Source organism: Podarcis pityusensis (genome assembly GCF_964106645.2).
Source record: "Podarcis pityusensis genome assembly, chromosome: 10".
Classification (NCBI taxonomy): Eukaryota; Metazoa; Chordata; class Lepidosauria; order Squamata; family Lacertidae; genus Podarcis; species Podarcis pityusensis.
In genome coordinates this window covers 51,494,985-51,519,002 of record NC_138035.1, presented here as the reverse complement: position 1 = coordinate 51,519,002, position 24,018 = coordinate 51,494,985, and the positions used below count along the sequence as shown (strand labels likewise).

The window sequence follows — 24,018 nt, the reverse complement described above, 5'->3', positions numbered from 1 at the left end:
ATCATATTTTGCCTTAGTAAATCTAGCCATATTATTTTGGCGTTTAGTTCAACCATGTTAATATGTTAGTTGGGACCCAAAGAATCACACTAGTAGGGGACTTGTAAAGGGGCTCTGGAAAAGGACTTCTCAAACCACAGCCTTCATGCCATGTTGCAAACTGCGTCTGATGCTGTTAAGGCTTCCAAAACTGGTTTGGGATATGGAAACGAGGTCCACTGTTCAAGGGGTTGAGGACAAAGAAGTCTAACTAGGCCAAGCTCTTTAGCATGCCTATGTAGATCTTTGGATCCCAGCTTTGTTTATAGCAGGAGTGGGGAACCTGTTGCCTTCCAGATGTTGTTGGATCCCAGTTGTTATCAGCCCCATCCAGCATGGCCAACGCTCATATGGACAGCAGCCAGATTCCCCAATCCTGGTTTACGCCAATATATTATTAACTACATATGACACTAGCTTTGCTTCCACTAGGAATTTATTTCTAGAGTGGAAGTCCTGTAATTAGGTGCAGCTTACATCTAAAAAAAGTAAAACATGATTGTCAAAATATTGTAAAATACAAGAGATGAAGACAAAGGCACATATAGATTGTCATCAGTCATAACACATTCCTCTGAAAACGGAATAACTTCTGAGATTTGTAAACAATTGGTTCTCACGCTTTTAAAGTGAGGTTAGTGCTGACTCCGTTACGGCAATGTTCACAGTTTTATCAGAATTTGAGATTAGGAATGACAAAGTGTACAGTCATTTATACAGTATAAAGACCTTCATTTGTATCTGACGCATTTGAGGTTATAAAGAAACTGAATTATATTATACAGAGGGAAAAACCTGAATACAAAACTCTGCAACACTTGACTCAGTTACAATTCACCGTTGTGAAAATGTGTACTAACTGAACTTCAAACAGTTCTCTGCAGTGTGCTTTTCTTCCTGCAGAGAATTCTTCAAGAAGAACGGCATCTTCATTTTGTCCACACTGGGAGATAGTTCTCAGCATACTTCTCGACATAACAACTGATTAGAGCAATGTGCTGTTTCTTTCATGAATATCCTTCAGGCATCATATATTCTCTCACATCTGTGTTGTTTAATTCAAAAGTTTGGGGAGCCTATGATGATCACCTTCCTTTAGATCTTCTATCGCAAATGTCCCTTATGCTTTTGGTTAGCTGCTTTGTGAATACTTTGTATATTCTTCCACAGTAAGTGTGCTGTGTCTTTTGTAGCTCCAGTTCAAGGGGTAGCAACAAGGCATGTACCAAGTCATCACCAAATGAATACTGGGGGGAGAGGAAATTATAAATGCTGTATTAACAAGTCACAGTTAGCAACCCAACCCAAACAGTACTACTTTGGCCAAAACAATTCTAAAACGGCTTTCCATTGTTGCACTAAATATTCAGTTTTACAAAAGTCTCCCTAAATACGAGTCGTACTTAAGACAAGAACTAGTGAAAAGGTGGCAATATTCTTAACACAGTGTAATACGTAAAGACCTCTGGCAAGTTTGCAATATATTTTGATTACTCAAAACATCCAATTACTGTCAGCTTAAATGAATGCAAAATGGTTTTTGCACAGGAAACAAGCCTCAAAAAAAAATCAACGTAACTGTTCAGGCAAACAAATCTGAAAATGAATGTCAGGCACCTAAATTAATGGGTTAATTTACATGATCACATGCCTGCCACGTTGTAGCTTTGGCCTGAAATGTGTATAATTATCTCAGTATGACATTCTTTAAAATAATATATGGCTCTTATTGAGTTGAAACAGTAGAAAAAGAGTAATCTATAGTACCATTAAAGATGGGGCAGCTTCATTAAACTGAATTATGTACAAGCATACACAGTATTTAATGGAAACCTGAAGTAAAAACAGTCATTAATCCAGAGTTACAGGTTATTTTACTACATTAGAAACCAAGTAATATGCTAACTTAACATTTCAAAATAAAATAATTTTGCTAATCTTGCTGGCATCAGGTCAGTATTGATCTACATCTTTTCTATGTGTTATGCATAAACAAAAACTGATCATAAATAAAGCTGAGAGATTTTCTTTTCTTAATATTTTTCTGGCAATACTCAAAGGAACAAAGAAATTGTATTTTTATGAGACCACATTTTCTTTCGGTGTAGTGCATTCTAAGGCCCCCAATAGTACTTTTCTTCATTTTTATACCTATATGACAACATGCAACAAAGCACCATTAAAATATACTATTGATCTTTGAAGGTTATATACAAGATAGGATGAACATTAAAATAAGCAACATTGCTACGTTTTACAGCTCTTCAGTGAGTATGCTGATATACTGATAAATAGTTTATTAGAAACCTTATTTGCAGAACAAGAAAGCCGAACAGTTATGCCAAGCATGAAAGACTTGCACGTGCATTTATATATTACAAACTGCACAAATTAAAGTAACTAAATTATACAGATATGAGACAGGAATAAGAGTTTGGAGAGAGAATAAAATGGAGCTTTCCAGTATCGAAGCACTGCTTACTAATTTCAACAATAAAATGGGAACAGAAGAATTGTCTAAGGCACTTCTGGTAACGCCTCCATTGTGGTTTGTTAGTGAACTTCTGGAAGCTACCAGCATTTACTAAAGCAATATGTAATGAATATGAGTTACTCGTGCGTAAACTGGTGCCTCTCTAGGCTAATTTGCCTTGTTAAACCTTTCTGACTGCACAGCCCTTTCTCATCGTGGCTGCCTCAGTCGCTGGCAGAATCCGTCAGTGGGCGTTTCTTGAACCTCTTCCAACATAAAAGTTGTTTGACACCCAGTCTCCTCCTCCTCTCACTGTGCGGGAGTCTTCTGCGCAGGGAGGGCGTGGGTAGCGGAGGACCTGTCCCCTCCTCACTGAGGTCCAGTGAAGAGTCCTGGAGCCCTCTCTCCGATTCCCCCATCTGCCCCCCTTTATCCCTGGTGTTGCGCTGATTTGCTTCCCCCTCTACTGAGCTGTTTCTCCCCCTGCTGCTGGGTCCTTCGCCAGCATCATCTAGGAGCCTCCCCTTCGCCTCTCGCTCCGATGTCAGTTCCCTGACACAATATACCAAACTGAACTTCTGTTTATTTTTTAATGCAGTTAACAACATTTATATATCACTTGACTGAGGTAAAACCTCTAAGCAGTTTACAAGAAATATTAAAATTATCAATAAAGAACAGTTGAGAACAAATAGAAATTTTTTTTTTTTTTAAATTAACAGTAAAAGAGATAAAAACACAATGACATCTATATGTCTGGATAGGCTTGCTTTAGCAAAAATGTTTTAACCAGGCACCAAACAGAGTACAGTAGTACCTTGGAAGTCGAACAGAATCCATTCCGGAAGTCCATTAGACTTCCAAAACATTCGGAAACCAAAGTGCAGCTTCTGATTGGCTGCAGGAAAATCCTGCAGCCAATTGGAAGCCGCAGAAGCCCCGTCGGACATTCCAAAAATAGTTCGCAAACCGGAACAGTCACTTCCGGGTTTGCGGCTTTCGGGAGCCAAAACATTCGAGAACTAAACTGTTCGAAAACCAAGGTACGACTGTACAGCAAAGAGGCCTGTGTGTGATGTCAGTAGACAGAGACTTCCAAGTCATAGGTGACACCACACTAAAAGACTGATTTCTTATAACTGCAGAATGAGAATTATGAGCCACCTGAAACAGTTCAAGTTCCTTAGATCAAAGTGGTCAAGCAGGCATATATGGGGAAAGGAGATGCTGCCATGTTTTAGAGCCCAATGTTGTGCTTCATCATGCTGAAGTTTAAATTCAAGCTTAGCACCATTCAGGATTGCAGCCAAAGGTTGCAACCCTTAAGACCAGAGGGGGTCTCTCTCCTCTTTTGCAGATACTGGAAGCCAATACGTTCAAAACCTAAATCGATAGACCCCGAACTTCAAGAAGTCCACAATATCTCTTTCTTTCAAAACTTAGATCTAACTTTATGTACTTATGCTACTCTTAGATATTAAGATCTTTTATAGAAAGCGTTCCTGAAACTTCAGTATAAAGTTCTCAAAATGTGCACTTTGCAGGTTAATTAATAATTATTGGTCAAATGAAGTTTGAGGACCTGGTTGCGTTCATATTAACTGGAAAGTTAAAAAGGGAGATGCATAAAAAAAGGACAGAGTAAGATTTCAAACATTTGTTCTTAATTCTAGAAGTTAACAATAGTAGAGATGTCAATTCATATACCAGATTGGAGATTAAAAAGCTTACATTTCTTATTGCATCGTACACAGCTCGAAAAGCTGGCTGTTTATCATCATGGTAAACCCCTCTGTTTCCGTGGAGGATGAATATTCCTTCTTGATCGACCTGCTGACAGTTGCTTCCATAAATACAGTGGTCAGGCCGATAGTTCCATTGGCAAGGAAAAACGAAAAGGCTTTCTGTGCAAAAACAACAACATTGCAGTGATTACAGGCAAACCATTAATTAGTTTCAAGTTCCTTTTTAACTTTTGGTGGCTTATACAACAGAAGACAATAGTAATCATACAATGATATCTACCTGCTTGCACAAGGGAAATCTGTTTGTGAAATGAAACATCTGGTTTCTTTTCTCCCCTCCCTCCAACCCTCAACTCTCCAGAAATTGGGGTATATGGGGGCCTGTGAGGGTGGAAGAGAGGAGAAGCCCACTCATACTATGATGGATCTCTCCCAATGTTTTAATTAAATATATGGTATAAACCACTAACAAGCCAGCCATGCATACAGTCACTTTACCCTTATTAATCTGACTTCTACTAGCCAATTGTAATTTCACTAAACGTATTCAGTCCTATTCAAAAGATGGAAGATCTTACTTTAGAGATCAAGCTATCCCAACTATTCATTTGTATGCCACCTTTCTGCCAAGACACCAAATTTCAATACACTGGTATAAAATACTCTCGGACCTACTTCAGAAGCTGATGCCAGGGTCCACAGCTCTTACACAACCCCAGGGAAAGTGGGGCTGCCCCAACAGTCACCTCAGGCTGTTGACGTTCCTTTTCAGAAGGTGTTGGTTATGTGTTCCTTTGGCCTGGATTTCTTGGCTTCTGACTTCCCTTGGGGCACATAGGTCTTAAGGAGCCCCAAGGGAAATGTGATTTTAACACAACTCTAGGTAGTGGGCAAGTCAACAAAAAATGGCACAGAATACTACATCCATGTCACTGGAGCCCCAAAATGAACTTGTCTGTACAATGTTTCAAGAACTACCATATTAACCAAAGCCTAACCCATGTTGAAAGCTCTTTGGAGCTCAACAAACGCTCTCTATTTATCAAATAGTTTCCCAGGCCTTGTTTTCACTCAGTCACATGAAAGAAAGTAAATTAGAAATACCGTATTTTTCGCTCTATAACACGCAGTTTTTTCCTCCTGGAAAGTGAGGGGAAATGTCTGTGCGTGTTATGGAGCGAATGCCTACAGATGGCAGGGGAATCCACTGCAGTTGTGAGCAGTCCGTGGCTCTCTTTCAAACTGCAAAGCGGGTGTAAGCGGCTCCTGTCAGCGAGCGGAGCCGGGGAGGAGGGAGAGAAGCAGATCGGGGTTGGTTGCTTTAAAACAGCCCCGTGCTCTATGTCCCTCTCTCTTCTCCAGTGAGCTGCTAAGTAGCAGCAAAGCTTTTCAGCCAGCCTAGCCGGGAGGAGGGAGAGAAGCAGATCGGGGTTGGTTGCTTTAAAACAGCCCCGTGCTCTATGTCCCTCTCTCTTCTCCAGTGAGCTGCTAAGTAGCAGCAAAGCTTTTCAGCCAGCCTAGCCGGGAGGAGGGAGAGAAGCAGATCGGGGTTGGTTGCTTTAAAACAGCCCCGTGCTCTATGTCCCTCTCTCTTCTCCTGTGAGCTGCTAAGTAGCAGCAAAGCTTTTCAGCCAGCCTAGCCGGGAGGAGGGAGGAGGGAGAGAAGCAGATGGGGTTGGTTGCTTTAAAACAGCCCCGTGCTCTATGTCCCTCTCTCTTCTCCTGTGAGCTGCTAAGTAGCAGCAAAGCTTTTCAGCCAGCCTAGCTGGGAGGAGGGAGAGAAGCAGATCGGGGTTGGTTGCTTTAAAACAAACCCGTGCTCTATGTCCCTGCCTGCAGTTTTTTGCTGTCCGATTTTGGATCAGCCACTGTAGGGGCTGTGTGTTTGTGTGTGTGTGTGTGTGTGTGTGCTTGAGCTATCGTTCTCCTCCTCCTCCTTCCTGTTCACTCTCACAGCGCCCCAGCGCTCTCCTGCGACTTTAGGAGTGATACTCTGTGTGTCTCTGTGTGTGTGAGGCATCGTTCTCCTCTTGCTTCCCCTTCACTCTCCCAGCGCCCCTGCTACTTCCAGCGCCCCTGCAACTTTAGGATTGATACTCTGTGTGTGTGTGTGAGGCATCGTTCTCCTCTTGCTTCCCGTTCACTCTCCCAGCGCCCCTGCGCTCTCCTGCGACTTTAGGATTGATACTGTGTGTGTGTGAGAGAGAGGGGGGGGGATCGTTCTCCTTCTCTTGCTTCCCACTCCCAGTGCCCCTGCCTCTCCTGCGACTTTAGGATTGATACTCTGTGTGTCTGTGTGTGAGAGAGGGATTGTTCTCCTCCTGCTGCTTCCTGTTCACTCCCCCAGCGCCCCTGCGACTTTAGGGCGACTTTAGCATGGATCCACATGGATCTTCAGGATTTTTGCATTGGGCTACCCCAAACTCACCGTCAGATCACATGTCTGTGGCCACAGCATGAACCACAAAAATCATACATCCACTGTTTTGTTTAGAATATTTTTTTCTTGTTTTCCTCCTCTAAAAACTACGTGCGTGTTATGGTCTGGTGCGTGTTATAGAGCGAAAAATACGGTAAGTGAAATTCTGTGGGGAAATCCTGGTTTATTATCGTGAACCAGAAACGACCGAGATTCCTATTAGTCCCACTCCAATTCAAATGAGATCTCAACCACACAAGCAAAACCACACCAAATCAGTTTCTTGGGTAGAATTTGATAGCAGCCATTCTACAGCAGCTGTAGTACAAACTGAAACTTGGTTAGTATGGAAGTGCTCTTACAGAAAAAGCTCATAGGAGATTAATTTCAAATAAAGATGTTCTGTGATAGAGATGAGAAGGCATAGGGAAAATAACCAGACACATTTTGAGGTGGGAACCATACCCATCTCTATTGCGTGATAGCAGTAGCATATGGATAGGCAAGATTCGAACGGCATTCTAAAACGAAGCAGCTTACCTGGATTATGAAAAAACATAATGTTCAGAAGATCCTGATCGCCCCATGTTATGTTCAACTTATATTTTTTCAGCAACGGCATCAGAATTTCTTCCCACCGTAACCGTGCTGTGGTCATATCATTCTTCAATATCAAACACAAATGACCAATATTAGAGCCAAGATAGGAATATAATAGGTTTTGACATCTATCTTTTGGAACTCTGTTTTAATTAAGAGCCACTTTACACAATCTCTCCAGTCCCTTTTAGGATTCAGCTTATGGTCTGAAGGCAAAGTAGGCTGCCACCTTGCTAAAGCTAAGCAGATCTGGGTCTGGTCAGTGCCTGGATGAGTGACAGCCTGGGAACCATGTATATAGTGCCTTGGGTTCCGGGATGAAATTAAGTTAAAGGCGTTCACATTTAGGCAGACTTTGAGGCTTGGTTGACCACTCACCTGCCTTTGTGTGTTTCATTTCACTATACATGACGATAACAATGATAATAAAAAGATTCAGCTTTACAACGTGCCCCTGAAAATTTACTTAATGGACTATTGTAATGCACTTTATATGTTCTGTCCCAGAAGAAGCTGTAACCGGTGCAGAATGTGTCAGCCACAGTACTGACAGGTGCCACAGACCAGATGCCCATTACATCAGTCTAAAAGGGTAGATACACTGCTTGCCAATTTGCTTTTGGGTCCAATTCAAGGTGCTCTTATTAATGTATAAAAATCTTAGATGGCTTTGGCCCCAAATATCTGAAGGAATGTCTCCACCAATATTGGCTTGATAGTTTTGGTAGGCTTGGAAAGCCCTGCTTTCAGCACCAGCACCAATTGTGGTTGAAGGGGTAGTGGCCCATGGAAGGGCCTTTTCAGCAGTAGCCCCTAGATAACAGAATGCTCTTGCCTCCAAGGTGCATCCTGCCCTGGCTTATAGCTTTAATCAGTAGGTCAAGATGCACCTTTTGGTCCAGGTTTTTGGAAGTGTGGGACGAGGTGGCATTTTAGTTTCCTCCATGCCTACTATTATGCGCAGCTGCTGATTTTACTGTGATTTTGAGGTTCTGGTTTTTTTAATAATAAGAAGAAAATCACATAAATCGCCCTAGGACCTTTAGTTCAAGGGCAGGTAATAAGAACACTAAATACATGGGTAAATGAATAAATGTAACATATATACCATGACTAGCTAAATTCAGTTTTAAAACTGTGATTATTATTTTTTAAAGTCAACAAGCCTCAGCTACTACAGTACATATCTGTGGCTAATCATACAAAACAAGGAAAAAATTCATTCAGCTGCTGCAAGAAGCCCAAAGATACTAGGACTAATGAACAGAAATACAAGAAGGGTAAGGAATATAAATAGTGAAATAGCAAGAAATAAGAATGCAGTACTCTCTTTTGTGGCATTCAAATTTTTTTTTAGTAAAGACTATTTTTCAAATAATAGCGAATACCATTTGTGGTTGTAAGTCACTGATACTAACACAGCCCTTTGCTTTGGGTATGATGTGTAAACAAAATAGTGCTTAGTTTGTATTCCGATAAAATAAAATAGTTTTAGGTAAAATATTCAGAATTAATGTCTCCTTTCCGTTCTCACAGGTGTTCCCTGTGCTCCTTAATCAGGCAGGTGTAAAGGAGCAGATGACAGGACATGGTTGGAAAGCATATTTTCCTCCCCTCCAGGAAACCTTCTCTGGCAACATATGAAATGTGTCTGAACAGGCTGAGCTGTGTTTTTCATGTTTAAAAATCAAGGAATTCTTGTTTGGGGTTTCCTTTTTCCAACTAGCCAACTCTAAGCCTAGCAGGAAAACACAGCCTCTCCCTGGAAGGAAGAATGAAGCTAAATGGAGTACAGCACCTTTCATGCAATTACATGAGTGGGTTTTTAAGAAGTAAATGCCTAGTGTAGAAGGCCTGATCCAGATCAGACCTTGGCTTGTGGGGTAAGAAGGTCTTAGCTCTTTGTACCCGCAATACAGATTGGGGCCTCACACTTGCTGTTTGCATTGGAAGAAAAGTTTCAAATGGTGTGAATGGGAGTTCTGCCCCGATCTGCATTGGGGTGCGATGGGAGCAAATTAGGCGTCTTCTTACCCCATCCACCAGGGTCATGATCCACAATGGGTCACCTGTGCCTGCTATTTCCTTTTTTAAATGGTTCCACATCCAGTTCAACCCTGATATTTGGTTCTCCTTTAGGGCTACATAAAGAGCACTTCCTATTCAAGACAGTTCTCCTGCAAAGCTTTACTCAGTGTAGGCCCATTAAAATTAACAAACACGACTAAGTTAGGTGCGTTAATTTCAATGGATCTACTCTGAGTGAAACATAGCTGAACACCATCCTTAAAGTTTTAAAGTTTGCACTGTGAACACCAAAGGAACTCTGAGCAGACCACAAAAGCATTTTAAGAGCACTTTTCAAGCACACCAAGCAAGCAAATACAATGGCTATCAATTCTCCATGGTTGAAACAATGGAAAGGCAAAACCCATGACATTTTCAAGGGTGACTATTTCAGTCAGAGTTTCCCAAACTTGGGGGTCTCCAGCTGTTTTTGGACTACAATTCCCACCACCCCTGACTAGCTAGGGATGATGGGAGTTGTAGTTCAAAAAGCAGCTGGAGACACACATTTGGGAAACCCTGAGTGAAGTGATAACAATGAGACTGGAGGGCTATACTAAATTTTCTGCAAATGTGTCTGTCAAACAAGAACAGAGTGCCCCATTTGCCACCAGTGAATTGCTTCCCATAAGCAAAAAATCCCTGCAAAACTGTTAGGTACACCACCGATTTTAATACTTATCCCAGCGTCTCTGAGTATTCTTTTAATAATGTCAAGAGCTGCAGTACAGCAGCAGTTAATATAATTTTTCTAATTTAAACATGGGCTTATGTGCAGGTTATATGATTAAACAAGAGGCTTTAAGAACAACATGCACTAAAGCAAGCAGTGTTTTTACAGAACTGGGAAGGTTGTAGTAAGCAGTGTAGCAGCGCCACCTTCTGGTTAGATCAGCATCTACACTATAATAGGCTGTTCCCATTATTTCTTTAGCAGGATAGTAATTCACAGTAAGAAGACAGATACCATATTCTATTTGAGAGGCATGTGAAGAATTGCCATAAGGAAGAAGCTGCAGGAAAGATCCTATCTTGAAAACCAGGAATAAACCAAAAGGCTTCCATTAGGGAAAATTAAGCAGGATGATCTTCCTTGCAGGATGAGGAAAAACAACGTATGGGGAAATTGAGAGGTCAGTGAAACTGCATTCATTCGGTGGAGAGAGTAAGCTGACCCTGGAAATGAGAGAAGCAAAAGACGTACCTTGAAATGTTTTCTTCTTATGCGGGTCATATTCATTAACATTACTCCAGAATTGACTCCAGTCTTTCCATAATACGGGTGCCTGGCAAAACGGTTATACCACCCGATGCGAGGTTCTTCATGTTCAGGTGCCATTGCAGCAATTTGAGTGGAATTAAATTTTTTCAAGAAGGACCAAATATCATCAACAGGTCTTAGGAACAAGATGTCCGTGTCAACATAGAGCAGAGAGTCCACATCTTTGAGGATTAACTGTGAAGGAAAGGGGTTTTTAGAAACAGGGTTTAAGTCAAACCCTAACCATGCTACTACTCATCTTGACCAATAAGCCACTGAGGAAGATCAGTATCAATAGCAGTATCAATTCCTCACCAATAGACAAACTTCTCTCTATGCTGCAGCTAGACTGTTGGAGGGGACATATTAGCACCAGCACATAACTCCAGTGCTCAAAAGCTTGCGCTGGCTGTTCATACACTACAAGGCCAGGTATTAATTTATAAGGCCCTTGACAATTTGCATCCAGGATACCTGAAGAACCACCCAATCCCTTATATTCCTGCCTCATTGCTGAGGTCTTTGGGGGAGTCAACTGTTTGTGGCGTCACATGACACAGAGGCATGTCTCCTGCACACAAGGAGCTGTGCAATCAGGATTGTAGACCCTGTTTTAAGGAATTCCCTTCTACCTGAGGTCAGACAGGACCCCTTCCCTGCTGAACTACTGAAGTCTATTTTATTCCAGCAGGTATTTTAATTGAATTCTGATTTAATAGTTTCAACTGATTTTTATTTTCATTGTGTTGAATCCCTTGTACGCCACTTGGGAGAGACAACAGTAATTAAGTGACATGTTTGATTTTAATTTATATCCCACCCAGGGCTTTTTTTTTTCAGCTGGAACTCCCTGGAACTCAGATGAGCACCATTGCTATTCTAAGAGAATGGTGAGTTCTGGCAATACTTTTTTCTAGAAAAATAGAACTGATCCCACTCAGAGCAATAATAAAACTTGAAAAGTCATCAACAACTAAAAACAGTATTTAAATAATAATAATAATAATAATTATTATTATTATTATTATTATTATTATTATTATTATTTTATTAAAAGTTTAAAATATTCTAAAACACATTCTAAAAAACTGAGATCCCAGGACTGCCAAGAACAGTATCTTTCAGTCATCAAATGCAACTTCGGCAGCCAAGGCTATTTGTGTGCCAAAAAACAGACTGAAATTAATCTAGATCAGGGAGGTCCAACTTTCCCTACCAATTGGGACGCAAGAGTACTTCAACATGGAGCCCACCAGCCATACAATGCCTTATCATGTGGGGAGGGGGACAAGGCCAAAATCTGACACCCGGCCCTCACACCACCTTCCCAAAGCTGGATAAGCAAGGTGCTGGGCTCTAGGACCCTGTTAGAGCCCTCACACCTCCTTCCCAAAGCCCAGCAACTCGCTTACCTGGATTTGGGAAGGCCGCACAAGTGTGAAGACATCAAATGTTGCCAAGGGACCACCCTGTTCTAATCTAGATAATCTACTTCCTCTAGTTGTGGCTGTAGCTGGCTTGGCCACAACCTTCTCCATCACCTTGCCCAGGAAAGGAATATTAGAGACCGGATGGTAATTTCCAAAACCTCTGGATCCAGGGAGTACTTCTTCAATATGGGTTGCACCAGCAGCTATTTCAAGTCACTGGGGTACCCATGTGAGGTACTGACCACTCCCTGAACCTATTCAGTCCATCCCCTTCTATTAAGATTTTAGGTAAAGGTAAAGGATCCCAGTCCAGTCAAAGGCAACTATGGGGTTGCGGCACTCCTCTTGCTTTCAGATTGAGGGAGCCAGCTTTTGTCTGCAGACAGCTGTCCAGGTCATGTGGGCAGGGGGACATGGGTGGCGTTGTGGTCTAAACCACTGAGCCTCTTGGGCTTGCCAATCGGAAAGTCGGCAGTTCAAATCCCTGCAACGGGGTGAGCTCCCGTTGCTCTGTCCCAGCTCCTGCCAACCTAGCAGTTCAAAGGCATGCCAGTGCAAATAAATGGGTACTGCTGTGGTGGGAAGGTAAACGGCATTTCCATGCGCTCTGGCTTCCAGCATGGTGTTCCGTTGCGCCAGAAACAGTTTAGTGATGCTGGTCACATGACCCAGAAAGCTGACTGTGGACAAACGCTGGCTCCCTCGGCCTGAAAGCGAGATGAGTGCCACATCCCATAGTCGCCTCTGACTGGACTTAACCATCCAGTTGTCCTTTACCCTTACCTCTTTTTTTTAATTAAGATTTTACTAGCTATGATAGCCAGGGATCAAAAGGATGTGTTGTGTAAACAAATATAAACAAACAGCCTATAATTATTTTTTCACATCTGTGAATTGACTGCGCAGCATAGAAAATAAGAGTCTAATAATGTAAGCAGGTTCAGCTGGTGATTCACCACAGGCTAAAATTTAGTGCTACCCATGGGCTAAAAACATGGATATATTTTTTTATGTTGTTAAATTAAATGGCGACGTTTTAGGGTATTTTATACTGCTAGAGATTTTAGAACTTTTTGTGTTTTATTGCTTTTAATTTTGGAAGCTGCTAGGAGCTCCTAGCATAAATAGAGAAGTGCACTTTTCTGAAGTCCTATTCAGGCTTCCTAAAGTGGTATCCGTGGAGGGGCTACGTTAAGTTAGTCCCGAGGGAACTGCAAGCATGTACAGCTGAATGCATTTACAGCAGCCAAAGCAAAACGGAGCAATGGCAATAGGAATGTGATCGCCGAGAGGGATTAGCAATATGTAATTAAAGTCTTTGTCCCCCCAAAGTGGCTTGAAAAGAATAAAATGTTTTTGTAGCTTGGGGTGTCAATGCAGATGTATAAAAGAGTAGAATGATTAGTGGGTATGTACCACACGTGCTACCCACCCCCTTAACGCCTGGACCATATGGTTGGTTACTATTTCAGAGATACAGGGAAGAGGCTTGAGGCAGGGTACCAGCTTATATGGCAATACAAAGCACACCTGGCTTGCCTATGGAGAAAAACACCATGTGTTCTAACCTAGCGAGAGAGCAAGAAGTAGGCGAGATTGGGGGAATACAAAAGATACAGTCGAAAACACTGGGGTTAGAGAAATGAACAGCTGAATTTCCATCACAGCCTAGGACTCCATGGTCACTAGCGGGCTCTGGATTCCTAGCAGCGCCGGCATCGTTGATTTGGGTGTGGATAAAATTTAAGACAAACAGAACCAGATCAATCTGCTTCCTGCTGCAGGCTCCAATCTGGCTCCGCATTCCCTCTGCTCTGATAAAGTTAAAAGTTACATATTTTGCCACAGCCACCATCACTTACTGGCAAGAAAAGCCTCTGAGATGCACAGGGCTTGAACAGTTTCTTCCATTCAGCTGCATTCTCAGCTGGAAACGAGATGGGGTATAAAGTATAATTAAATTTTCCTTGATACGCCAAACCATCAAGCTGGGGAAAAGAAATTACAAAATTTTATTAAAGTCATACAACAAGAATAATTTTTTTAAAAAAAAATCACAAGCAACTCTCCAGCTTGAGAGGCACCCTAAGTTTCATAGTGGTCTCAGCACATACTACTGTACTTCCCAATCTGGATATAAAACAGCAAAAAAAAATTTAACAGAGTAAAGTACCGTATTTTTCGCCCTATAGGACGCACTTTTTCCCCTCCAAAAATGAAGGGGAAATGTGTGTGCGTCCTATGGGGCGAATGCAGGCTTTCGCTGAAGCTTGGAGAGCGAGAGGGGTCGGTGCGCACCGACCCCTCTCGCTCTCCAGGCTTCAGGAACACATCCGCAGCCTAGGCAGCCCTGCGGGAGTTCCCTGCAGGGCTCCCCACGCTGTGGATAGCAGCCTGCCGCCCGGCGCGAAGGACGCCCTGAAGCAGAGCGCCCCGCCCGCCGGGCAGACATCCGCAGCGTGTTGAAGCCCTGCGGGAGTTCCCTGCAGGGCTCCCCACGCTGCGGATAGCAGCCTGCCGCCCGGCGCGCCCCACACACCGGACAGACATCGGCCAGCCCCACAAGCTCGGGGGACAGCAAGGAGGCGCAGCGCCGCCATCCCGCTGTTCTTCGACCTGGTTCGGTTTCCCCGACCTGGTTTTGCGGGGGAAATAAGGGGGGGGAATTTCCTTTATTCCCCCCCCCAAAAAAACCTAGGTGCATCCTATGGGACGGAGGGTCCTATGGGACGAAAAATACGGTAAATCAAATTGGATAAAGCAGGGATGGGCCTTCCTTATATTATTAGATTCCCAGGAGACATAGCAGCCTCTCCCTGTATGCAGGTGGACAAGAGAGGTCCTCCCTCGCAATCCACCCCACGTAGGACCACCACCATTGCCCAACCTCTATCTGTGCTCAGATGGCAGAGGGCAAAAAGGCAGTCTCTACAACCGACAGAGCCAAAACCTTTCTCTTCTCCCAACATGAGGAGCAGGGATATGCCTGTCAGTTTGCATTTCTTAGTACAGAAAGTATTGATCATTCTGATGTGTAGAGATCTTTCCTATTCTAATTAATTTAAGAGGGTTCTGGAAGCTTCTCTGCGTGAAAGAAACAAGCAGAAGGTTCATGATGTTTGAGTTATTCCTTCAGAGAAGCTGAGTACGGCTGGCTTAAACTGGTTCTCTTATCTCTTCTAATTAAGTTCATGTTGACTATAAATATAGGCCAGAAGGAGCCTGGTTTCACTTTCTCTTTCTATCTCTTTTCCTTCTAGTGTTGTGTTCTGTGCATACTGTATTTTCTGTGTATAACACGCCCCCATGTATAAGACACCCCCTAGTTTAGGGGACTCAAATTTTAAAAAATGGGGCGGGGGGAGATGGCACAAACTTGTTGAGCTTTTTAGGGGGAAGATTGCCCAGAGTGGTTGAGGTTCTGCCTCTCGTCTGTCCCATCACCGGCAGAAGCTGCCAATCCCTCCAAATGCCTCAGTGTTGGCCAACCAACACCACCCATTGACACAATAACCAATGACACGGACAATAGCAGCTGACAGCCACGGCAACAACCAATCAAATGTCCACCCTATGCACTACCCATGTATAAGACGACCCCCACTTTTTGGCATGAATTTTTTAAAAAGCAAACAAACCTGTCTTATACACGGAAAAGTACGGTAGTATGCTTAGTGTTAAGGTTTAGACTTTGTAAGTTTAAGTTAAGTCTGCTGCAACTGGATTTCTTATGGACAGGGCCAATCCTGAATGGATTGGATTTGTGACCATTATGCTCATTTGCCTTCAGTAGCAGTAAAGCTCTGCTAGATGAAGTACAATTGCCTCTGGTCTATTTTTTGGGAATCCTACAACGTGTTTAAGTTTTTGCTCTGCTAACTATACGTTGGGAGTTCTGCACTGGATCAATATTGAGTAGAATTTCATGACAATGCCTGCCCCTGAAATGGCATACACTTCTTTCTTCTCCAGCTGCCCCAGATTCTCACACTCCTGCCCTCACTTGAACTGTTGCAAAGTATAGCAACAGTAACGATGCCCAATCAAAACCCCGGAAATAGGTGGTAAGGAATACTTACTATTTCTCTGAACTCGGTGTGTAATGGGTCCTCTGCAAAAATATGAAAGTGCAGGGGTGTGATGCTAAAAATAATGGCTGATTTCAACATGGTAACCGTCTCTTCCAACCTTTCGCCACAGGCTACTACGGCCAGGTGCATCTTCTCCAAAGGTTGCTTTTTCACAAAATCATATCTAAGGAAAAACAAGAAGAAGAAATAGTTGCAGGTGAAACCAACACAAACATGTTTACACTGCAGCATTTTAATGGGAAGATTTATGCGTGCAGGTGGCACATGTTTTATGTTGAACATGCTTAAAAATCTAATATATTGTTTATTATTTGAGTGGAGTATACCTCCGGGTATAGGGTAGTATATAAATTCAATAAAGAAGTAATAAAACTAAAATTTGGGGAATTGGCATTATGACCATGGTACAGACAAATGAGATGTTTCCAACTTTCAAACCAGTTCTTATAAGATATTTTCTTTAAAAATTATAATATATTTTAATTCCTGGATTACATGCTTTTATACTATTTATAGAAGGGTATTTTTCATTTTCCTTAAAGGACCTGAACTCTTGCATAATTGTTTTGTTTAGAATATAGCCCATTTTTACACTGCCATGTTACAACAACTCCTATCCTCTGCCCCCCAAATTATACTTGAGCAGACCTTATCGGTAATCAGCTAGGCACTCTTTTGTTGTAAGGGTAATATCACTGGCCACTGACTCTGGTTCAATAAAATGGTGCTGCAACAGTAATCTGGACAGATGGCCTATATAAAATGAGCATTAACACTAGGTCAGGTTACTGGTTGCAAACAGAATCCAGGTGAGGCAGCTTCTTTGCAATTTCAGAGACAGAGTCAATTGCTAGACCCATACGATGTAAATGAAATGAAGTTATATTATATTAACAGTGGGTAAAATGCATTTATCTGTCCCAAGGTTCGTCAGACTCCAGACCTATCAACTCACTAATATTTGAGCACCAGAAGTTAGTACAGAACTCAGTGCAAGAGGTTTGGTAGCAAATATCACTCAATCACTTTAAATGAAGAAAGGCATCCTTCAGACTTTCATTATTGTTTTGCCACATGTTTTATTTTGTGACGTTTCGACTTTTCCTTCCAGTAATCAGTTCCCCTTCCAAACATTGCATCCTCTACCAATGCCAGATGGAAGATCATTTGGACCCATTACAGTTGTGTTGGAGCCCATCCAAACACAAATGGTGATCTCGCATAGCAAAAAAAAAAAGTTGTGCTAGTTTTTGCTCTATTATTCAAACTCTTGTTATCTTCCCTGTTTAGATAACAGAAGTCTTAGGAATGGCTCAACAATGGAAATCCTGCAGGCACAGGATGTACCGTATTTTTCGCTCTATAGGACGTACTTTTTCCCCTCCAAAAATTAAGGGGAAATGTGTGTGCATCCTATGGAGCGAATGCAGGCTCCTTGGCTTCAGTGATAGCAACGCGAAGCCTCCGAAGCGCAGAGGGAGTGCTCCCTCCGCGCTCCGGAGGCTTCGCGTTGCTTTCGTTGAAGCCTGGAGAGGGAGAGGGGTTGGTGCGCACTGACCCCTCTCGCTCTCCAGGCTTCAGGGATAGCCGCCTGAAGCCTTTGGAGTGCAGCGGGAACTCGCGCTGAGCTCCGAAGGCTTCGGGTGCCTTTTGCTGAAGCCGGGAGAGCAAGACTCTCCCGGCTTCAGCAGAGAGGGAGAGCTGCGCAGCGCCCCTTCAGCGAAGCGGGAGGAGAAATGAAAGGGGCTCCGTTTCTCCTCCCGCTTTGCTGAAGGGGCGCTGAGCAGAGAGGGGGAGAAATTTTTTTTCTTGTTCTCCCCCTCTAAAACAAGGTGCGTCCTATGGTCGGGTGTGTCCTATAGAGCAAAAAATACGGTAACACATTGGCAACAAGAAGAGCACACGTGAACAGGAGCAAGTGCAGTTTGCTCTCATTTTACACATAAAAGAGCAGTTAAGCTAAGTAGTGCCTTGATCCTGTTCATTTCCTTGCTACTCACATCCCAACCCTGCCTGCGTTGCATGCCAGACTCCTTCCTGTTAAAGATGCTACTGCCCCAAATAAAGGGCAATCTGGAAAGTTCACTGGAGTGGTAAGGATAGGGCTAGCAGGATAACTTAGGCTGGATCTAGTCACGTCAAAGAAGCAATTCAGCTAAATGCGTTGCAAACTCATACAGGGAAATCCGGCAGGGAAAGACTAGACTCCACAGCGCCATCTGGTGTCACAGTGTTATATTGCATAAACAACGCATATAAAAAGCACTTTTTCTTTACCAATCTAGCTGAGTCCCAAGATGCAGCATAGAATAAATATTATATGGTTATGTCCTCTGATCCACTCATTTTGCTGTATCTGCTACACTCCATATAGGTCAAATATAGGACATACAATAAAGGCTTGGTCAAAGGATAATATTTCATCTTGCAGTATCACCTGCACTTTGAAGGAAATAGTATCCATAGGAAGCCATAACTCTCATAGCTGCCTTTCGAAAAGCTATTCTACTCATTCCCCACCCCTGCATACTGCTACTTCCAGGGAGAAGCATATTTTAACCTTTAAAACAGAGTAAACAACTGAAATCAATGAAACAGTTCATAATATAACACAATGAGACAGCAGGACCAAACAACAGTGTTTTATAGATTAGAGTTGTATGCATGGGTTGTTCCCCTTACACCCCCCATGTTCATCTGCAAATAAGCAGGTGTAACACGCCCCCCCCCATGGTGATATCCAACCCAGTCGTACTAAGAATAGACCCACTAAAACTTAATGGGCTTAAGTTACTTAAGCCTATGATATCAGTGATTTTGCTCTAAGTATGACTGATGTTGGATAGTATCCCTAAGTCTGAAGTGTGCACTTCTCACAAGGAAATGGACACTGTAGTGGGCTGCCTTTGAAATTTCCAACCATTTAGGTAAGTCACGAGACTCCTCTCAGCTATTTATTTATTTATTTATTTGTGTGTGTATGTGTGTACATACACATACAAACTTACGTATTATTTATGTACACCTCAATTAAGAGTCCCTGTGCACATCAGGTTTCCCTTCTGCCATAAGAGAAAACACTCATAAAACACACAACTCTTCATTGAATGGGCCATGTATTTCTTCTAAAAGAGACAGAATTCTATCTCAAAAGTGACTAGCACATTCTTCAGTATATTGAAGACAGAATTATTGTTTTATACATTTAAAAATCAGTTTTTTATATTAAAAAAAACACAATTGAAAAAGAAAGACTACCTGAGCTGTAAACTATAGATCTTAACTATGATTTACTGAAACAGCAGAAGACAGGTGGGAACAAATAAGCAAGCACAAAGCTCAGGTACACAGAATAACAGTTTAGTGTTGTGTGTCCAAACCAGGCCCATTAGTCAAGAATTGTATTTATTGCTGCAATGCATTATACGTAGGGCTGCCTCTGAAGACGGTTGGGAAACTTCAGCTGGTGCAGAATTCAGCAGCCAGGTTCCTCACTGGAGCAAGACGGTTTGAGCGCGATACACTGATCCTGGTCCAACTGCGCTGGCTACCAATTAGTTTCCCAGCCTAATTCAAAGTGCTGGCTTTGACCTATAAATCCTTAAACGGCTCAGGATCACAATACCTCAAGGACCGCCTCTTTCCATATGAACCTACCCTGACCCTGAGATCATCGTCTTAGGCCCTCCTTCGTGTGCCCCCTCCTCGAGAGGTCTGGAGGGTGGCAATACAAGAACGGGCCTTCTCTGCAGTGGCTCCCCATCTGTGGAATGCTCTCCCCAAAGAAGTCCGCCTGGCGCCTTCATTATACACCTTTAGGTGCCAGGCAAAAACATGCCTCTTTAACCAGGCATTTGGTTGATCTGATTTACATCCTATGCCCTTTAAAAAAAAATTTGGGAGGGGTGGTATTGGGCTGCTGTTTTTATTTTTATAGGTATTTTGTGGTTTTATATCTTGATTTTATTCTGTGAACCACCCTGAGACCCCCAGGTATAGGGCAGTATATAAATTCAATTAATTATTATTATTATTATTATTATTATTAGTGGAAAAATGGACTATTTAGTCATCAAAGACCCTATGATTCAGGTGATGCTTTCCTGCATCTCTCCACAATAATCCACAAAGCCCATGTGGGTAATCTTGTACATATTTTTTTTATGTCACAATTACTTGTGGTCTGCCGTGCTCTCAAAATTATTAGTTTTTATTATTCTACTAATCAAACAGTAAGGACAAACACCATTTTGTACTGTAACTATCAGTCTTGCTTATGTAAAGTTCTGGACATTTATATTCCAATCTTGTGTGTGTTCCCTTGCAAGTAAATCCCACTTTGTTCAATGAAGCATGCACAGGATTACAACCTTTAAACCAGACTGCACAGTAAACATGGTTTTGTGATTCTCCCCTCACCTGCCCCACAATTCTGTTTTGACAAGGTTACAAGACTGCACGAATGTAGGATTCACAAACAGCAGCTTAGCTTACTTGCCAAGACTTTTTATGTCCTCCCTACCAATTCTTCAGGCCCACTAGCAAGCACAGAGGGCTTCAGATATAGGACATTGCCTTGTGTGGAAATACCAGGAGAACAGATGTTTGCTTGCTCAAAGTCACTCCTCTCCCACTGGGAACGGGGGAGAGTTCTTGTACCCTTTTCTCCCAAACAGACTCTTCTCCACACAAGATTTCCCACAGCAAGTCACCTACAGCACCTTTGCATTAAAAAAAAAGTTAGGGAAAGCAACCACCAAAGCCCTACGTTTGACTCTTCACTCTCAAGTCACGTTGCTTAGTATCCATGGGCATAGCTAGGATTTATGTTATGTTAAAAAGGTAAAGGGACCCCTGACCATTAGGTCCAGTCATGACCGACTCTGGGGTTGCGGCGCTCATGTCGCTTTATTGGCCGAGGGAGCCGGCGTACAGCTTCCGGGTCATGTGGCCAGCATGACTAAGCCACTTCTGGCGAACCAGAGCAGCGCACGAAAACGCCATTTACCTTTCCACCAGAGCAGTACCTATTTATCTACTTGCACTTTGACGTGCTTTCGAACTGCTAGGTTGGCAAGAGCTGGGACCGAGCAATGGGAGCTCACCCCATCACGGGGATTTGAACCGCTGACCTTCTGATCGGCAAGTCCTAGGCTCTGTGGTTTAACCCACAGTGCCACCCGCGTTATGTTAGGCAGGCACAAAACCTACATGTCATCATTCTATCTCTGGGTCTGTCTATCACTGAGTTGGGTTGCCAACTGCATCACTAGAATGCGCCACAACATTACCCAAGTGACCTCAGTGAGCATTGCAATTTCAAATACAGTGGTACCTTGGTTGTCAAACTTAATCAGTTCCGGGAGTCCATTCAACTCCCGGAACGGTTCCAAAACCAAGGTGTGGCTTCTGATTGGCTGCAGGAGCTTCCTGCACTCAATCAGAAGCTGCATATGCCGTGTTGGACGTTCAGCTTCCAAAAAACGTTCACAAACCGGAACACTCACTTCCGGGTTTGCGGCTTTTGGGAGCCAAAACGTCCGAGTGCCAAGGCATTCGACAACCAAGGTACGACTGTATTCTGATTATTTCTACTTTTGTTATGTATTTTTATTTATTTACTTGATTTGATGGGGGAGGTAGCTGCCTCCTTCTGCGACACCCTGGTTAGTATCTCTGTACAGTTGTACCTTGGTTGTCAAAAGCCTTGGGACTTGGACATTTTGGCTCCTGAATGCCGCAAACCTAGAAGTGAGTGTTCCGGTTTGTGAATGTTTTTCGGAAGCCAAACGTCCGACGTGGCTTCTGCGGCTTCCGACTGAGTGCGGGAAGCTCCTGCAGCCAATTGGAAACCGTGCCTTAGTTTTTGAACCGTTTTGTGAGTCGAATGGATTACGTTTGACAACCAAGGTATGACTGTATATGTAAAGAGAAGACCAGCAGAAATCTACCTCTACGACTCTGGTGCAAGACCCAAAGTTTGGGATCATAATCCTAGGTTGCATAAAGGTTCGATTTAGGTGCAAACCAGCATGTTTTAACATGCCTGCTTGTTCAAGAAGTGTATATGAATTTCAAAACGAGAAACATATTTTATTTAATGAGTTAGATCATGACTGAAATCTAGTAAGACTGTGAGTGCTAGAAAGTGAGGGGGGAACCAAACTTTTTATAACTGCTTCAACACTTTTTAATATACTCAAGTATGTATGATTATACCTAAAATTAGCTAATTGAGTAATCAAATCTCTGTCAAAGCCTACCTACGAGCAGCTTCCCAAAAGCAGTTCCTTCCACAAACATCAGAGGGCAGCATCCAATAGGAATTCCAATAGGATACAGACACATTCTTACACCTAACAGGATAAGACAGAAACAATCCTGTATGAATGTTACTTGTTTTATTTAGCGGTTGCAATGGAGCATTCCTGCTTGCGCATTTAAACAAAACTAAAAAAAAACACCGCCAGCTACTAATTACAGATAAACGGCTGAATGTAGAGCTTCATGTGTTGTGAGTGATATTAGTTTATATTATATAAGGATGTATTGTAACCAGGATCCTGAGCATAAAGCCCAAGAGCAATTCTACTGATAAGTGAAATGCAGAGTAATCCTTTGTAGGAAGTAAATACCACCCTGTTCAATGGGCTGTACCGACACTGTGACATTTCTGAAACACATCTAGTGACATTTCTGAAACGCATCTGATGATTTCATGGTAGCAAGGCATATTTTAAAACAATTTTATGTTTATTTGCACAAGGCAGGCACTTCTGGGCTACAAGTAAACATGTGAAAGCATGGGGGGGGAGAGTGGGCCTGCTTCCTTCCTCCCCCCCCCCCAATTTTTTGCTGAAACAAAAATAGTAAAAAGTAAAAAATAAATAAAAATCCCAGTTTCGACCAGAGCTTCAAATTTCTAGCTAGAAATTTATGCTAACCATTATTTTCTGCTTGCTCTACTGCATGTTTCCATGTTATAAATCATTATATCTATTCACAAAGCTGAGTATGGTTCCCTGTTTAGCAAAGGTGGGGCAATCTACACACAAGGCGGAGGTTTCCACAGGCTTATGTGAAGCCCAGGTTTGAAGAAATAGCACAATTATTTGCAGGGTGAACCTTAAGTGGTTGCATAATTGCTGACTGAGCATTGGTGGAAAAGAGGGGAAACATTGAGAAGAGCTATGGAATGGAATATCATGAGCTTAGCCATCAAGTAAATAAATAAAATTACAGTCATACCTTGGAAGTCGAACGAAATCCATTCCAGAAGTCCATTTGACTTGCAAAAACTTGCCAAAGTGTGGCTTCTGATTGGCTGCAGGAAGCTCTTGCGGCCAATCAGAAGCCGTGCAAGCCCCGTCGAATGTTCGGCTTCCAAAAGAACGTTCAAAAACCAGAACACTCATTTCCGGGTTTCGATCGTTCGGGAGCCAATTTGTTCGGGAGCCAAGGCATTTGAGATCCAAGGTACAACTGTACTTAACTAACTGACCAATTGTGTCACGGATAACTGGGTTCTGCCTCCCAACATAAAGCCTGCCCACCGGAGGGGGGGGGGAATCCTGGCTACACCCATGAAAGGTATAGCTAACTGTCTGGAACACTGAAGAACAGCAGAGCACAGTGTTATAGGCCTGCATACAATATATTTTAAATGAAGCAGAAACTTGTATGCACAACTTACTAAAAAATACAATGATATATATTCTAATACGTAATTTGAAAAAGGAAAATATGCAATGAGGAATGTGAAGATGCTCAGCAAAAACTAACTAATAATCTGCTTTAGCCCCAATGACACTGGCCCGTGGGAACGCAATCCATCAGGCATGGTAAGTTCCTATGCTCCCTGGCAGCTGGTTACCATATTGGCTTGCTGAAGTC

The 24,018-nt window shown here is 42.6% G+C and overlaps 1 protein-coding gene and 1 long non-coding RNA gene across 5 annotated transcripts in view; one reads left to right on the top strand and one right to left on the bottom strand.

Moving 5' to 3' along the window:
* Positions 1-309: 309 nt before the first annotated feature.
* GXYLT1 (glucoside xylosyltransferase 1) overlaps positions 310-24,018 on the bottom strand; it is a 32,152-nt gene continuing 8,443 nt past the window's right edge. For 3 of the 4 annotated variants that reach the window (XM_081022378.1, XM_081022379.1, XM_081022380.1), the window contains exons 2-8: positions 22,389-22,481; positions 16,114-16,288; positions 13,897-14,022; positions 10,548-10,799; positions 7,217-7,340; positions 4,244-4,416; positions 310-1,286 (exon numbers count right to left, since the gene is read on the bottom strand). In XM_081022378.1, the coding sequence (XP_080878504.1) occupies positions 1,125-1,286; positions 4,244-4,416; positions 7,217-7,340; positions 10,548-10,799; positions 13,897-14,022; positions 16,114-16,288; positions 22,389-22,481 (1,105 nt within the window). In that variant the 3' untranslated portion in view covers positions 310-1,124. The remainder of the gene's footprint in view (positions 1,287-4,243; positions 4,417-7,216; positions 7,341-10,547; positions 10,800-13,896; positions 14,023-16,113; positions 16,289-22,388; positions 22,482-24,018) is intronic. The other variant, XM_081022381.1, reaches the window with a different exon arrangement.
* Positions 4,424-7,203, top strand: LOC308486100. The gene is made up of 2 exons (XR_013990952.1): positions 4,424-5,362; positions 6,836-7,203. It is a non-coding gene; the product is annotated as an uncharacterized lncRNA (long non-coding RNA).